The 18,473-nt window shown below is 35.0% G+C and overlaps 1 protein-coding gene across 3 annotated transcripts in view; it reads left to right on the plus strand.

Moving 5' to 3' along the window:
- The window catches only part of LOC149080273 (uncharacterized), a 57,122-nt gene extending 39,459 nt beyond the window's left edge, over positions 1-17,663 (plus strand). For 2 of the 3 annotated variants that reach the window (XM_089239396.1, XM_089239394.1), the window contains exons 2-6: positions 6,098-6,253; positions 7,247-7,522; positions 8,120-8,239; positions 13,693-14,052; positions 17,239-17,663. In XM_089239396.1, coding sequence (XP_089095522.1) covers positions 6,098-6,253; positions 7,247-7,522; positions 8,120-8,239; positions 13,693-14,052; positions 17,239-17,348 — 1,022 coding nt within the window. In that variant the 3' untranslated portion in view covers positions 17,349-17,663. The remainder of the gene's footprint in view (positions 1-6,097; positions 6,254-7,246; positions 7,523-8,119; positions 8,240-13,692; positions 14,053-17,238) is intronic. The other variant, XM_089239397.1, reaches the window with a different exon arrangement.
- The last annotated feature ends 810 nt before the right edge of the window (positions 17,664-18,473 follow it).

The raw sequence follows: 18,473 nt of genomic DNA on the forward strand, positions 1-18,473 counted from the left end.
ATGCGAGGATCCGGGTTCGAACCCCACAGTGGTGGTCGGCTGAAGTTGGTTTTCTGTGGTTCCCAACTTCAAGGCGCAAATGCGAGCCGATCTCCCCGTTAAAAAGTCTCGCCACAGAGAGCAACAGTCCTACAACGAAAAATCATTCAATCATAACACTTCACTCATAGTTTGAAAAACTGGTGGCAGATGGCAGCACTACACATAACAAGCATTACAGAGAAACAAAAAACTCCATGCCAGGTTTCACTACACGTACACGCACATTCCCGCATGTACCGATTCGTTGGGGGTTCCGCGGGGGGTTGTGTGGTATAGCAGCAGTAGTAGGTAGGGCTCGTAGGTAGGGTAAAAAAGGGCTCGGGGATCCATGATGTTCTTAAGTCAGCCACCTCGTTGGGCAATTTGCCTGTTGTGGTGTTGTATTTGTATAGCTGCTTTCAAAGAGGAAGTTTGACAGCTAGGTCAGAACTGGCCATACAGCTTTACTGGCCGATGTTGCTTTTGCAACAAAGTGGAGCTTTGCGGAGTGAAACATGCCTGTATATTGGAAGGGTAGGCCTAAATAAGTGTACTGTGACACTGTCGAAATTTCTCTATCAGCAAAATACCAATGTTCACATTTTTTCAGGCGTCCACCTCTTCTGCAGACCATATGTAATTCTAGTTTTTTCCAAGTTTTATTGAAGATCGAAATCAAGGCAGAATTGATGTAAAATGTAAATTTCTTTTGTAGATATAAAATACCCGAAATATAATTCCTGAAGAACAGGCAGGTTTCCGTAAAGGATATTCCTGCACGGATCAAATTTTCATTTCACATAACATTATCCAACGCAAATTATCAAAACCCGGTGGTAGATTGTACATCGCATATATTGATTTTAAGGCTGCATTTGATTCTATTAACCACCAAATACTATGGAGAGTATTGCAAGACCTAGGTCTCAGCAGAAAATTCATTAGTTTATTGAAATGCATGTATACGGGAGCTAATATCAGGGTCAAGGCATTTAATAGTTTAACGCCTAGCATCCCAGTAACGAAAGGTGTTTTGCAGGGAAAAACCCTTAGTCCGACACTATTTACTCTCTATGTGGCCCCCATTGATTCATAGACGTAATTCTTCAGATATCCCAGCTTTTTATCTGGACTCGAACACTGCAATTCATAGCCTTTTCTACGCCGATGATACAGTTATCCTCGGGGATAACTGTATCATCGTTATCTTAATATAATTGAACCTTTGTGGGGTGTTTTGGAGGTCAAACTGCGCAGTATGTTTCCACCTCCAAAGGCACGTTCTGAATTAGTGACCTTTTTGCAGGAGGAGTGTCTACGTATCCCCGTGACTTGGTGCACGATTTGTATTCGTCCATCCCACGACGGATGACGGATACAAGCTGTAACTAATGCAAAAGAAGGGCCAACAGCCTATTAATAAAGATTTTGTCTCATTTCACAGGTGGTCATATTATTTTGTCCAACCCCTGTAGATGTCATTATATTGCTGCTGCATGAAGCCATATCGTTCGTGCAGATTTTGTTAAATGTTTACTTTTTATTAGCTCCCTCTAGGGGCAAGATTACGAAAACAGAAAAACACTGGCAAATCAGAACAGAAGCGTAAAAGATTAACCAGAACCAATTGGTCTATCGAGATCCCAAATACCGCTATAACAGCAGTCCATACTCCCTTCATCTAGTGTCACTTATCTGCAGGCGCAGATAAGTGATGCAGTGTTCTGTTAAATTTTTACTTTTCGTTAAAAGTTAGCCCCCTCCTTAGCTCCCCTTAGCAAGGATTACGGTGCCAGTGCGAGACACAGGCAAATCCATTTTTGGAAGAAGCGGATGCCCGTGTCTGACACGAGCAAATCAGGCAAGTGGTTAACATGCAGTTTCAAGCGTATAATTGAACATCAGGAAACTCGTGGTGTTTCATCAAATGTTTTTGGGTAGTGAAAATTCAGTTTGTTCTACATTTTGATGGGGCGTTGTTCGTCTGAACCTGGTGATTAAGGCTGGAATTACACTATAAAAGTTAGTTAAAAGTTTTTATAAAAGTTGAAAATGCAACCAATAAGAGCATTGGTAACATTCTAGCAAATGCAATCGATCACCTTATTGCTGTATTTTTCAAGTTTTATAAAAGAACTTTAATAAAACTTTTATAGTGTATATCTCTTAGAATGAGTCCTGAATCTCTTCAGGATTCTTACGATTATTTTACAAATGACAAAAAAAGAAGAAAATTAAAAACAAATTTGTATGATTTTCTGCGAACAATACTGTTTATATTTACACAGATTTAGTTTCATTATTATTTTTTTTTTTTGCAACCGTCTCCAAAAGTAACTCCCTCCGAGAAGTAATGCATCGCCGCTGGCAGGATCATTGGAACAATCAAATTAATAATAAACTACATGCTATCAAACCTACACTTGGCCATTGGCGTTCGAGCTGCAGGACTAACAGAAAGGAGGAAGTTCTGTTTGTCCGGTTATATATACGCATAGGACACAGTCGCCTCACGCAATCATATTTGTTATTACAGAAGTCAACCAGAGTGCCCACATTGTCAAAGTCCATTGATCGTTGCTCATGCTTTTACTTGTTCGCATGATCGCCATCATTTTACGACCGCTTTTGGCCAGAATCATCTTTCGCTTCGTGACATTTTGCGATGCATCTCGTATTTTTAAATTCATCAAAGCGATTGGTTTTTAATCACGAATTATAGTTATTTACAATCGATGTCATTGTTTTACGTTTCACGCAACGTTTTTTATCATGCATGGTTTTACTTTCTGGACATGACAAGAATTATTTTCATCTAATTACTTGTTTTGGCGCATTTTGACCTTATTGGTCCTTGCGCATAGGCGGAGATAGACTTGGAAATGTGGGGAAGCACGATCATTATTGCTGGGGGGGGGGACAAGATGATGATGATGTCAATTCATATATACATATATACATTAGATCAGTCGACTCCACCTTTGACGCTAGGGGGGGTGCCCCCCCACGCCCCCCGTATCTCCGTCCATGTCCTTGCGCCATTAAACACAAAATCCAATCCAATCCAAAAGTAACTCGGCATATTTAATTTCTTCACAAGTTTCACTATTTCATAGATCCAGATTTTTTTGTCGAAATTTTCATTTTAAGTTCAAAAGAGAGAAGGGAAAGGGGGCTTTTCTTTTTTTCAGAAATTGAGAAAAGCTGATTTCACACAGCCAGCCAGCAAGCAAGATACCACAACCAAAGGAAACTCTACTGGAAATGAAAGAACGAACTCATATATATTGTACTTGTTTCTCACCAGTAGACCAGTTGCAAATGCTTCAGGAATAACACTGAGAAACGAAGCACTAACACAATGGAAAAAACTCTGAAGGAACATGTAGTATGTGAAGAAGAAGTATGGTCTGTACATCTAGTATAGTTGCCTTTCGACAAATGTAAATTATTTCGTTTATGGCTCGCCGCGTTTCCGTAGTTCTCAAAAACTTACAATAAACAACCCATTTTAGAGCGCATTTTAAAGGGGTCAATGCTTATGTATCCGTTTACAATCATACTAAAAATTAAGGCTTTTCTGGCCATAATATTCGTAAAAATATTAATTTCAGTGACGTCTTTTGCTACCTACAAAATAAAATTGAAATCCTATTGACAGAAATGAAATTTTTACTGAGAGTTCCGGGGTTCCAATTGAAATGAAAACGCCGTGTAATTGATGTTGTGAGTCTGATAAATTAAATATTTTAACATTAATATATGCATAGGAATAAACTGCGACCGAAGCCAAACGTGTATAATGAATGAGTAAATGAGTAAAAGTCGTATAAATGAGAGTCGTATTAAGGAGTGTTCCACTGTATTGTAGTTTTATGAGTGTTTCTGTGTATACTATGTGAGTATACAATACTTGAAGACTGATTCCGTTACTATTGAATCTCAAATGTTTGTAAAAATTAGAGAGATGGAAAGAATGACATGGCGTCTGTCTTTGGGAGATGTGTTAGTAATAGTATCTCTTTGTGAGGAAGCTAGCCAATGGTCAAGCGGGGCTATACAGTAATAACAAACCATAAAAAAATACCAATCAAGACCAGGGGTATCATATGCCAACGCCTTTTTAGCAGGAGCTGTGTTACGTAATGTGAGATTTGAGATGATTATAACCGGGAATTTAATGTTGAGAATTTTTTATTAGCAAATGCGGACTTGTGTAAAATTACTTTTTGTTCAGATTTTTTTTAAATTGAATATTTGTTTTTCATCTCTTGTTGTGTTCTTTTTCGATTGTTTTCTTGTTATAATTGAAAAAAGATAGAAATCAACATCTATATTTTAACATCGGAGAAAGGTAGAATTTTCCATTCTAAAGTTTGAGTGTTTGCATGTGTTTCTTTAGTGCCTGCTCAAACTAGAACAGTGTTGACAAGTTAGTTATTTTCCAACTAGATCAGGCCTTTTTCTTGGCCATTCGGATGGGGAAAAATACCCATCTAGTTGCGAGTTGTTTGTCTTTTTCAAAAACATTTCCTGTGTACTAGTAGTCTACTATTAAATCACGTGAAAATACAGAAATGTTCCGGGAAATACGAGACGTTTGGTCATCCAAATAATGATTTACATTAATTCTGGTTGTTTTAAGTCCGGTTTCTAGTTGTTTTCGATAAAGAGATGAATCTCTTTTTTGAAAAACGTTATAATTTTTCTGCATCTGCTGTACAATGTCATCTTGCTTCCTTTTGTACTTGCAATAATTTTCTACCTCGCATATGTTTTTTATATTGTTTTTAATTAATGCCAGCACCACGCAACCCTTCCCGATTATGGCCACACACTCTTGTTTTTGCCTATTTAGTTCATTTTTTGCGTACCTTCATGTACCTATTTTTGCAAATGTTATACACTCCTGTTCTGTATGTGCTATACAATTTCACCTTGCATCCTTTTGTACATGCAATAATTTCCTATCTCGCATATGTTTCTTATACTGTTTTGAATCAATTCCAACACAATGTGTCATTATCTCCATTGTACATAATTTTTGATTGCAGCTCTCTCTGTAAAATTCTCATAAATTTCTTGCTATGTTTTTTTCAAGTTTATAAATCTCCGCCTTTCCTGTTTTGCATATGTTATGCATTAACACAGAGAGAGAGTTATAATTAGTTAATGAGTTTAATAATTAATAATTTTATTAGTTAATACTTTTATTAATTAATAATTTATTAATTAATAATTTATTAATTAATAATTACTTTTTTAATAATACTTTTATTAATTAATAATTTTATTAAAATTTGAAATTGTTGCATGCTATGTCATTTGTACGGAACACACTGGAGCTTATTCCGCTTCGAGTGCCCTTTTTTTCTAGTGCCCCACTAGTTTAAATTTCTTATAAAATGGCCTGCATGTATAACACATCAACTGTTTTTTCTTATATTAGAAAATAATCAGAAAGAATGTTGTTTGACATAACATGAAAGATACTTTCACAATAAAAGTTGTTTCAGAACGTTTTCTTCGCTGAAGTTTTTGTAATTTAATCCACGTTGAGATGACAGGTGCGGATGCAGAATGATTAGTCGGGAGAGCGATTTATTGTGTAGGTTGATCGTTTCGTATTTTACGAGAGACCAATTTTTCCTGTACAAATGTATTATTCGGCTCCTGAGGAAAGGGTGATCGCTCCCCCCTCCCCCGGATCCGCATCTGGTCGGTGGAGAGTCAGGCCCTTCAGCATCACTTTTTCCGGAGATTAGTGATACTATCAGTAGGGCCTTATACATATAATTACACATATAATACATATAATATTACACATATACATATGTGCGTCTTAAAATTCAAACGTTTTTTTATATTATCCAGTATGCTACAGAAGCTTATATTCTTAATATTACGATAGTTTCATTTCGTGTTGAATAATGTTAATGAGTTAACTTATTAATCAACGATTCATTAAACATTGACAATTGTTAAGTTTTTGAAGTTTTGATGTCATAGCTTTGATGTTTCCTATGCTGTGTGACGGCTTTCATTTATAATGTGTAAATATTCTCACCTGTTACAGGTAGAACCGTTATCACAGTGATTAAATTTGAAAATGTACCCTGCACTTCTCCGACTCGTCAGTTGAATGGTATATGCTACTCTTTTCATGAGTGTTTGAAACTACAAGGCTTGCAGATAGGTACTTGTGCTTTCGGTTTTGGAGTCTGCTGTGTCTGTAAGATTGTTTTCCTGCAATTTCCAATGATTTTATATAATGATAAAGACATAAATCGTATACGCAAAATACCATTTTTACTCAAGCAAAATTTACTCGGTATTAGAGAGTAAATATCAAATTTTTAAATTTGCTATTCAAAAGCACTCGTCACAGATTTTGTTTGCGTACACTTACAATGATGAAATCGGATTTTATATGTATAATATATATGACAATTGACAATGAAAGAGTCGTTCCATTGTTCATTTACTGGATATTTGTTTGCTTACGATGGAAATCCGTACAGAATTAGGTACACTTCTGTATTCTTTGAGATGGCTTCTCGTATAGTCGCTCAACTAAATTATTAAAAACAAAGTGCCTGAAATTTTTTTATTACACACACACATGAAAGTATACAAACAGAAAACATATTAAGACAAAGACAACACGAAGAGAAACGTAGATAATACAGTACAAATTTAGCACACAGACGAAAAAATGGTACCTATGCGGCTAAAATGGACATTGGTCCTTCCTGGAATCCTACAAGGGTGATATCTTCTGCATTTACATGTGTAAAAATATTTTATTATTATTATTACGTATTAGTATTTTTTGTTTACCATCAATTGATCCAAGTATATTACTGCGTGATTACTAATGGTTTAATAAGACCACGATGCAGTAATTTTTGTTATTCAAACATTTCACAGATAAAGCAACAATGGCCTGTCTCACTGTAATTAACATTGAATGCATCAAGTTTTTTTAAATTCAAACATTAGACTGTTTGATTTACCCCTTTCCTCGTTGCCAGTAACATTTATCTTTTCGGACCTCAAAAATTTCATAAAACTTAAAATTTTATTGCTTTTACTTAAAATTATATATTTTTCATTGGGATAAAATATTTCTAAACTATTAATTTCTTCCAAAATTCCCGTTCACTTCTATTATATTATTTAGCATAATATAAAAAGATTATATGTTTATAATATTATTTCCTAGTTTACAGAACATGTAGCACAGCGACGAATCAGAATTTGACCCACTTCATAAACCCAGGCTTCCCCCAGGACTTCTCTGACACGGCCGAAATGTCTTGCTCATTGACCTTGTTGAGACCAAAACGAGCGCCTCTTTGCCAGGTTAGGCTAGACTTCCTTGAATTCGACCTGGTCAGACCAGTGGACGGTGACTGCTTTGCTGACCGCTTCTACGTCATGGGTCAAAATGGGAACAATCTAATACCAATACTCTGTGGCCTCAACACTGGACAGCACGGTAAAGTGAATCATAACTAAAATGAATTGATGCTTGACAGAGTGTTATCATTTTATATTTCTCCTTCTTTCTGTGTTTCTCTAATGAAGTTTCTTTAAATGAAGAATTTGAGTAATTTATTCAGGAAACAAAATATTTTTCATAAAAACCTAATCTAAAACGAACTTTCATCAAGATGGATGCTTTCAAAATCCCATTATATAAATTCTTAATCAAGTTTCTTGGTTTCAATGGTTTACAATTGGAACCATTGTAAACAGTTTTTATAACCACTATAGATCACTCACATTGATTGTGAATAGTCACGAAAGGGTTACATTATTAGATTTTGGAAGAAAGGCCGAATGCGGAAGGCTCTTTAATGAGGAGAGCAAATTAATGTTAACTCTTTAAAGAAATATTATGGACCAAAAAAAATGGTACTAATAGAAAATGGCCTTCCAGAGATATTTTACTGTATTTTAAAGCTTTATGAGAACATATGTATATATATATTCGCACTCATCGTTTATAATTTATATATATATATATATATATATATATATATATATATATATATATATATATATATATATATATATCTTTTATTCTTATTAGTGTATTTAAACGTGGAAAATACTGTGAATCCCATTGTACTGACGATCGTTACCAGAGGAGAAGGAAGAAGAAAATGGAATATTCGAATAACATATCTTGAATGCTCAAATCCTTCAAAAGGTAAATGACTGCGAAAAAATGTCGGTGTTAATAAATAACGATACAAATATACAAAAGCTACAACAGGGAATATAGTCCATCGAGGTGCCTTGAACAAAATGCGCACATTAAAAATGGTTGTTATTCATCCTTAAACAATATACACGTATACAGTAGAATCCCCGAATCCCTCTAAAGGAAAACCTTAGATTATGCAGAAAAAACTATTCATTTGCCATAATTAAAGAAAACATTTTGCCATAATAAACATGATTGGTCATTAAAAAGATGGATGGCTTTTAAATTCATATTGCAGTGAACATCGTTTATTTTTTTTAACATTTCAATGATGGTAGAATTTACTACTACGGAAGGTAGTCGATTAAATGTACAGTATTCACAACTCTGATAGTGAAAAATTCCGTACGACAACCCCAGCCTTGTGAGCTTATCCTTACATAATCTAACAAAAGTGGTAAGCCAATGTCAAAGCAGTCGATTGACGGTGAAGAAGTAACTCATGATTAATCCTGTGTCCTGTCCATCCCTTTTTCGAGATCTTTAAAATTCTCTTATTTTAATATTTTCTTCTCTGAATCCGATCAACCCCGTCTATAAGTTGACAGCTATTGTTTAAATAAACAAAGAAATAGAAGTTGTTCCAAGAGAATGAAAAAAAAAATATGATATACAACTACACCCAATGTCTATGAGAAACAAAGTAATTCACTGATGAGGTTTTCAAAGTGAACAGATGTAATGGCACTTACATTCTGTAATGTCTAGATCAACATTCGCCTTCTACGCATCAATGAAAGAACCAATTTCTTAAATCTCCTATATCAACTTAATTATTGCACTTCGAGATGGTTTTGGCCACTTCTTTAATGCTGTGGAAACGTGCTTTCCATTTCCGTAGTTTATGATACATTTACGCAAAAAATCTTGTTAGATAATGAAGCACTGCCTTGTCCAGATGTTAAATCAATCAGAATCATCCCAAAATGTGAGGATGCAATTCATTTGTTCGTGTAAAGGTGTTTCACCACGACTTCAGTCTCAGTGTATTATGGATAGGGCTCCACTATATAGGGATAGGGCATCCCTATAGTGACATTCGCATCTATAGAGAGAGAGAGAGTCCAAAGTTTCTCAAACTCATATTTATCTCACCACCTTCTTCTTAGAATTTTCTTCTCATCCCCACCCCCTCCCCCGTTAAGCCATCTAAAGCTTCTACCATTCCGCTGGTTCGTTTCTTGCCCACTTTTGAACAAACTGGTCCAGTCCGAAAACTGTAGATTTATAACATCACGCTGTAATTTTATATCTTAACTGAATATTCGTGAAACATTCGTGGTGGATTTCCACATCTTCACGAGTATAATATTACAATTAGACTTTTTTTTAAAAGCGTGAAACATGTCTCATAAGTTCATCTGCTAATAAGCTATCTGCTGGAGAAGCGATTATGGATTCATAGTTTGAAAATTCATATTTATATCATTGAAACTACATATTTCTCAGGAGAAGTCATAGATCTGATCTTGATCTCAAATTCCATGGAGCAGACTGCTCACGACATGCTTGTAATTACCAATCAGTGTCGTCTTAAGGCATGGGCCCACCCGAGCATGGCCTGAGGCCTCAAGAGAAGAGGGAGTCCATCAAAAAATTATATCTGGTTGAAATTTTCTTGAATTTGCCTGGTAGAGCTTCAGAAAAATCACTTGGCCCGTGGCCCATGATGCTCTTAAGACAGCCCTGTTACCAATGTCTAAATGAAGTCTCCTCGTGGAAATACACTGCTGGAAATCCAAAATTCATATACTATGAAGGGCAAGAGCCATATTTATTGGACAAATAACATAATGTGCAAGGGCGAAGTGATTGCAATTACAGTCCCGTTCGACCTGCGGAACACTTATAAATCGATATTTCATGTGGGCCCCATGGCTGGCAGTAATTGCTGCTATACGTCTCGGTACTGAAAGAAAAAGACTTTGAATATGTGCTTGGGGTATGTCAGTTCATGTTGCTTGTACACGCTGGCACACAGGTAGCGACTGCTGGGCCATTCGTTTTCACAATCATGGACCAGACGTGCTCAATGGGTGACATATCTGTGGAATAGGAGACCCAGGGCAGCAGGTCAACCTGGTGGGCAATGGAGAGTTTTTCGCCACTTGCAGTTGCTCATTGTTCTGTTGGAAATTGTTTGCAGGCAAGTGTTGAGGTTAGGGAGAACATCTCCAAAACATCCAAGAGGCAGTGGTAGATATTGAGTGTGCTTTACTAAGCAAGTACAGGAGTATAACCTAATGATGAACATAGGGACTGGAACCGGGGGGGGGGGGCCTAAGGTGGTTAGCCCTCAATAAATTTTAGGAGATGGCTGAGCTCCCCACCCCGAATAATTAATGAATATACAATATATACTCACCCTCCTGTACAATGGCCTGAGTCCCGATTGGCGACTTTCAGCCCCTTCATTGTTTTCTTCATTGCGTCTCCTCTGATGATGAATTCAATGACGATCCTATATATGAATTTTCTTTCAATTAACTATTCACAAGATATTTGTTTCTACATATTATTTTTCTTTTTTTCATACTCACATGTTTGTATGTACGAATGATTTCACAAAAATTCTTATTTACTTCGTAATTGTAGTCGGTACGGGTAACCGCATTATTCCTTGTCAATTCAAATGCATCTGTTACGGTAAATGTGATAAATCGATAAGCATGCATAATCTCACCGGTTGTGTATCCATAATCACCAATCGTCTCGATAAGCTTGATGAATTTCACAAAATTTATCTCTTATACCAGACATTATGCATAATTCCCAAATAAAGTTAGTAAATTTGATAAATGCGGGAAAATCATACGGAAATAGTACTTAAATTCCATCACTTTTTTAAATGAAATTAAAATAAGTGTGAAGAAGATGGAAACAAAAATCTTTTTATCAGTTTTGTAAATGTTGACTTTCTACATACTTATCAGAGTGCGTAAATACTGTATATAACCAACATCACACCGATCGCATTAATCATCCTAGACTGAAGTTTGAGTCTAATGTCAGGTAAATTTGAGAAATTCATTGATGATTCATCATATTTATCAATACGAGCTGTGAGATTATGCATAATCATCAGTAAATGTACTGAATTCGCAATATATGAACAGTATTTATCAAACTTATCAAAATGGTCGGTGATTATGCGTAATCACCGGATTTATCAAATTTATCGTAACCTATCTGGAAACATTTTTTGGAAACATATAATAGCGTATAGATATGCTGTTATGTTTCCATTTAATATTTGTTTGTAACCTCTTCGCTTTTCAGAAGTACACGTGTTACTCATTTTTAACGGTTTTAAGTTGTTTTTAATAACTTTTTTCAAGTTTAGAACCGAGTTACACCCGCACAAACACATGTACCTAAAACTCGAATTGTTCTAGTAGAGATATCGACCCAAATTAATTAATTTTAATTAGGGGTGGTCCGATTAATCGATTAATCGGGTCGGTTAATCGATCAATTGTTAATCGCAGTTAAAAAATTTAGTTGAGTTAATCGATTCGATCAATTCGATTAAAATTCGATTAAAATTTTTATTAAACGTTTGTGAATTGACTTGATTTTTTTGAAAAAAACGATTAGATGTCATAAATCATGTTTTATGCAGAACACCTTGGATAAGTGACCACATTTTAAATATTTGAATCAATATTTTCATGAAATTAGATTCAACGGAACTTGATGATTTCAGTTTCAAATTGAGTTTGATGGGAATTTTAGAAGACAAACACCAAAATTTATTGTTTCCACTAAGAGCAGATATTTTCCGTATTCTTGGAAGCATCAGCTCATCTCCTCACAAGTACCATTCGAGAGGAGTTTCTAGGCAAGCAGGCAACAGTATAGTCGAAAGCAGTTTTGAAATCAGTAAATAATAATCAAAAATAACCGATTTCTTTTTAAAAAGAAATTGGATCTTGGATCTTGTCCGAATCATCGGACAAGATCCAAGTGAAGCAATTACAAGTTTTGGCAATTATGTTCAGCATATTAAAATGCTTGAAGCGGGCAGCCCTTTAATTTCTTAACCTCTATTCCTATATTTGTTTACATGTACAGAATATGTGAGTGATATCAATAAAATATATTTTATATCATCTTAATATTATATCATCCCAAAAAATATTCTATTAATCGATTAAAATTTTTTGATTAATCAGTTAAAAATTTTAATCGATTCCCGACCTTAATTTCAATTAATTTTTTTAATCGTCAGTTATGGTCAGTTGTGAGAGAATATTATATATATACGTATGTATATACGGGGTGATTATAAAAAAACTATCCCGACATATGGGTCCCTAACTACAGTACCATTCACAGAAACTGAATGAAATTTTGGCATAAGGCATAAGGAAAACAACAGTGTCACTCTAACAGTTACGGTTACAGTGAGAAAATTTCGAAAATATCAAATGGCAACACCAAGTTTTTTGTATTGGAATGCGATCTCCATACTGAAAAACACTAAATAGCGTTGGAATGGCACCTGTAGCACGAAAATCCCCGGAGCTAAGCAAGGAAAAAGTAAAAAGGACTTTGCCATGCACCAGAGCATTAATGTTCGTTTCATTCGTCGCACCGTTTCTTCGGCTGAGATCCCAGCCTGATTAGTCCTCCACAAGGTCATGTGGAAAATTTGTGAAACACAATAAAATGCTTTATTTTATGCTGCTTCTCTGTCCTTATTGGTTGTCCTCACTTTTAGCCTATCTACCGCCGGTGATTTTCATGCTACAGTTGCCGTTCGAACGCTATTTAGGGTTTTTCACAATGGAGATCACATTCCAATACAAAAAACTTGGTGTTGCCATTTGATATTTTCGAAATTTTCTCACTGTAACCGTAACTGTTAGAGTGACGCTGTTGTTTTCCATATCATTCCTGAGCGCATACATCAAAATACCTTATGCCAAAATTTCATTCAGTTTCTGTGAATGGTATGATAGTTAGGGGCCCATATGTCGGTATAGATTGAAAAGTCTAATCGGTATTAAGTGGTACACATTCTCGATTCATTTCAGCTGAACAATGTTAAAATGGGTAAATGATAATTCAAATTATCAAAAAAAGTAGAGGAAGAGAGAAAAACTGAATTTTTTCTACTTTTATTATCTTTAAAAATTTGTTGTTTAGTAACTTGATCGAGAAAAGCAAAATCTGGCTTCTTGTAGAATTTTTCCAAACTAAATTTACTCATACAAAAATCATGATTTTTTTCCACCAACGTCGAATTATCCAAACAATTCGAAAAAAGTTTGAATTACCCAAGTTCTACTGTATATATACACACACTCACACATACGCGGTAAACAACATACGAATAAGAAAAAAATAATATCTCAAACTAATGTTTTATAAATTAAAATTTTCTTTTGCAGCTCCAAATAACTGCCTCCAATACTATACGGGGGAAAGTGGCATTATATCCAGCTTCAATTACGTTACTAGTGAGCCTACTGTACAAAGTGGTGGTTACCTGAATGGATTGAATTACGCTATTTGCTTCAGAAAAGAGGTTGGCCGGTGCTCACAAACATACAGAGTGCCGACAACAGATTTTTTTGCCCTACTGAATCTCAATCAAGATAGTTCCCCTACAGTAGAAAGTGGTGCAGCTGGTCTTGGGGTCACAGAATGCCCTACAGACTATCTACGTCTCGGCGGTGATCGATATTGTGGAGCGAGAATTAACCCATCTCCGGCTTTCATCAATCCAACAGTTAACCATCCTGTAACAGGTATATAATTGAAAATATTACAATATTTTTCAGGGATACAATTACAATATTCATCAATAATAAATGGCAATACACATTACTGGCCATCAGAAATCCAACAACACGAAAGATAAGATTTACCAAAGCCTTTTTTATTGTAGAACAAATGACATAAGAAACTTGAACTAAAATGCCCCCTGAAAAAAACCCCCTGACGTTTGAATTGAAGAACGCGAATAAAAACTGATTGTTTTGCGTATTCATAATGGATGACACCAACTGTTGCTGGACTTTGATTGAAAAAAATAAGCTCTGGATGTGATTTTTTAGGGTATGTCTGCCCATGCTGATTCCAGACTTTGTCAAAGTCCACCTGCCGTAGCCGCAGCAGATCTGTGGTGTGCAAGTCGTTGAGTGATCATCACCAACACCAAACATGGTCCCCGCTCAGTCCCTTACGGGATATAAGCAGTTCACCTTGCGGCTGGGCCATGCTGGAAAAACTCTTCGAGTATCCGGGCTCAGCGGGTATTCCCGACTCAAGCCGCAGGATTCACCCCCACCGGGGATCCACGCTACTCCACTGCTGTCTCTTCTGGCTGGAAGTTCGATAGCTGAAACGAGAGCAAAAAAAGCATTCATTCATACATACAAAAATTTGCGATATTATAAACAGACTTGGTGAAGGATAAAGCGAATATATATATATATATATATATATGATTCCACAGAACAGTATGACAGTTTCACAGTTCTAAGGAACAGAAGGGACCGAATGTGATGACAGTCGTCCATTAGTCTTCAATGCCGATCAATTGGAATGAGTGATCATTAGATAGATGCGTTCAATAATTATAATTCACTTGACAAATCTGATGAATGGGTGAGCCATCAAAAAAAAAAGTCAAACCTACTCGAACGAGCTTTTATTATACGTTGCTACGGCTGAGTTCCGATTGAAAACTACTTATATTGCTTGCCGGAGGAGTCACTAGGACACGTGATTTTCATATCTTGCATTTATCATAATCATTATATCCATCCTATTAGTGACGCAAATTTCAGAGCCATTGTGTTTCATGCTGGGCTTCGTATTGTATTTTAGATGGCAGGCAATAGATGTCTAAAAATTGCAAGTATCCCAGGCGATGATAAATAGTAAGCTGAAGTCGTGATACTATCCAGAGACTGGGTAAAAATGCATTCAAATGTGATGAGTGTTTTACATTTTACTTTCTTCATCGTGTTGCGTACATTCATTTGTAAACAACGACACCTATATTTAAAGAATTCATAAAAATCCAAGGAAAATTCATAAAAATCCAAGAAAAAAACAAAGAAAGTTTGAAGTAATTATAAAATTTCAGGCAACAGCAGAATAAAATGTAGGCATAGTTGGCATTCGTTAAGTTTAATTTCTTTTACCTATTTCATTTTTGTTTCTCTTAATTGGTGAAATGTATCTCATCTTTTTCCTTCCAAGGAAGTTGCTAAAAAAATACTCTCTTAGTTTACATTCACAAAACAGGAGGGCAAAAAATGAGTAAGCTCATATAGGTTCCTATAGCTCAGATAAGTGTATTTTCAATCCTATCGGAGATCAAGCCATCGGTTACAAAAGACGTTTTAAGTGTTTTATCTGCGCTATTATTTTGATGTGAAGCGCTTCGGTAACAGAACAAGACGAAAAATAAATGATTTTTGTTTTGAAAAAAAAAAATTTTTAATTAAAGATTACTTTGGATATCACACACATCTCGACAGTGAGAATGGTATCGATACCCATCTCTCTCTCTCTCTCTCTTTCAACATGGTTGCCAACACAATAGTACGTCGTAAGCAAAAAAGAATTTTCAAGAATATAAATATATTTCTTGTTATCTTTTAAAGGGTCAGGTAGGGCAAATACAGTATGATACAAAACTAAACTTTTGCATGTTTCTCCGCAACCAGTAATGATACAAAATAGAAAAAAATAGTGTTAGATTCAGCTTTAGAAAGGAAGTAAGAATGCCTATACAGTATTATTTTCAAGCTTGTGTACTTTTTGAAAAAAAACCAAAAAAACAGGTGTATCATATTTGCCCTCTCAAAAGGGCAATTGTGATACAAGGCGAAGGGCAAATGTGTTACACCTCCGTTATTCAGCCCCTGTATTTTATAGGGAAGCTGTGAGGGCATTTTTGACACATACATATTGCATTGTATCATGTGTCCAAAAATCATGCAAATCTGACATTAAATGCCCAAGTTAGAGCATAAAATGTAAAGCACTGTCAAATTAACAAATTTTTGTATGGTAAAAAATTTCATTTTTTTTACACAAATTAAGTGATTAGATACATGTTTGTCTTGAAAATTTTATTTAGATATATTTTAACTGATTTGACAAAAGTCTTAATTAAATGTGGTTATAATTAGCATTTAGAATTGCAGAAGTGGCACATAAGCAAATTTTTGCTTATTGCAAAAATTGGCTTATGTTATAGCTTTTTGACATATTTGTTCACCATTTTATAGTCCAAATTACTTCAAAGTTACTAAAAAGTGCTGTGTACACAACACCTTTTAGTAACACCAAAAGTTCATTTAATTAACCCAGGATAAATCTTCAATTAGGCCTAATCTGAAAAAAAGAAACAAGAAACGTAAGCCTGAAAGGTCTTAAAACGCTTAAAAGTCCTAACTTGAATAAAATAAACCAAAGCACAAGTAAAAACAGTGTGTATATAGAATCAGCTGATCAACAAACGACCTGTAATATAAATAATTATTAAAAAGTGTATCATATTAACACCACAAAGAGTATGATATTAATATAAACGTAAATATAGCTTGAAAGGAATTTGTTCCCCAACATTTTTATATGCATCAATAATAAATATCTTCATTCTACAGCAAGTGACAGTAAAGTTGTTGATGTACCTCACAAAAGTTTTTGACTCCAAAAATGTAGGTGTCGTAATTTTTTTTAATGCCTTGAATGCATCAAATTTTTGAAGAGATAATAGAACGTGAAAAGAGTAAGAAACGAGCAAATTCAAATATATTCTTTAGGCTTGGTTTAGTCAACAATAAAGTGTTTTTTAAGGTGTATCATAATTGCCCTCCTTTTTGAGTGTAACATATTTACCCTACTTGACCCTACATTTTTAGTTGGAACTACACGTTTTCAAACATTATTTTCTATGTTTCTTAATCTTCTAGATCTTTCTGGAGGGCCATTTGTTGCACAGTTTGTTTCGGACGGTGTTGCAAATGCAATGGGATTTCGTTTACAATTCATTCAGGATGTATGTCGCAATCTAGCTGGATGATCTGATGAAACAAGATCTGAATAATCTAAAAACATGGAGCATACATAACCATCCTCACAAAGATTCCTTCGAATTAGCATGTTCAATTCTGCGTATACCAAGAGCATACAAGTGTATAGAATTTATATAAATGTAAAAATGTTGCAAATATATCTGACTTTTCGAATTGCATCGGTACAACTCTTTTCCATTTGTTCTCACGGTACACAAAAAACATTGTTTAAGTGGACTGCTTCATCAACGAATGTTTTGAAGGTGAATTGTTCATTGGCTGAAATTTTATAGGAGGTATAGAGGCTCCTATACCTCTTCTAAGGCTGGTATTACACTATAAATGTTTGATAATAGTACTATTATAAAACTTGAAAAATGCAGCCAATAAGGTCAACGGTTGCATTTTCTAGAATGTAACCAATAACCTTATTGGTTAGATTTTTCAAGTTTTATAAAATGGATTTTATCAAACTTTTATAGTGTAATACCGGCCTTAAGGCTGCAATTACTGCAATAGTAGCATAACTAGTGTGATCATGTGATCCGTATTCAACAAAACTTTTTCTTATTTCTCTCATTTTTCAGCTGTAGATTGAAATAATATATATAATATGTTTGTACTCTCCCCTGTAGGGTGGCCACATGATGGGTTTTTGGGTGGTTAGTTTAGACAGGTTCTATTGTATATATTTCTATTTTCTCTATGAAATACAAATTCGTTGCAATTCTTAATTCGATTCTTAACTACGGAGGGAAAACGATTCTTTTAGTTAAGAATGTGGTTACAAAATTCCATCTCGCTTCTTAACTAAAGATCAAATCCGTAGTTAAGAAGCAGATTTTTATTACAAATCAGAAGGGAGGGGGGGGTGGTACACCCCAGATTATCTCTATGATTTTGCTATATCCCTTTTATACCCGAGCATTCATTTCTTTGGAATTTCCGAAATGTTTTTGCATTTTTGATTCAAGTATCAGCAAAACTTTATTTTTTCAAATTTTCATTTTTTTTTTTGGTGAAGAAATAATTCATTTCGTTCAAATTTTTTCAGCCAAAATAATACAGGGTATATTCATCTTCACATACAATTTTTTCTAGAATTTCATTTCTAAATTTTATGCAATAAACCG

The sequence above is a fragment of the Pholcus phalangioides genome, unplaced genomic scaffold (genome assembly GCF_987345545.1).
Source record: "Pholcus phalangioides strain wild (caught in Gottingen) unplaced genomic scaffold, Ppha-v1.0 ptg000011l_1, whole genome shotgun sequence".
Lineage (NCBI taxonomy): Eukaryota > Metazoa > Arthropoda > Arachnida > Araneae > Pholcidae > Pholcus > Pholcus phalangioides.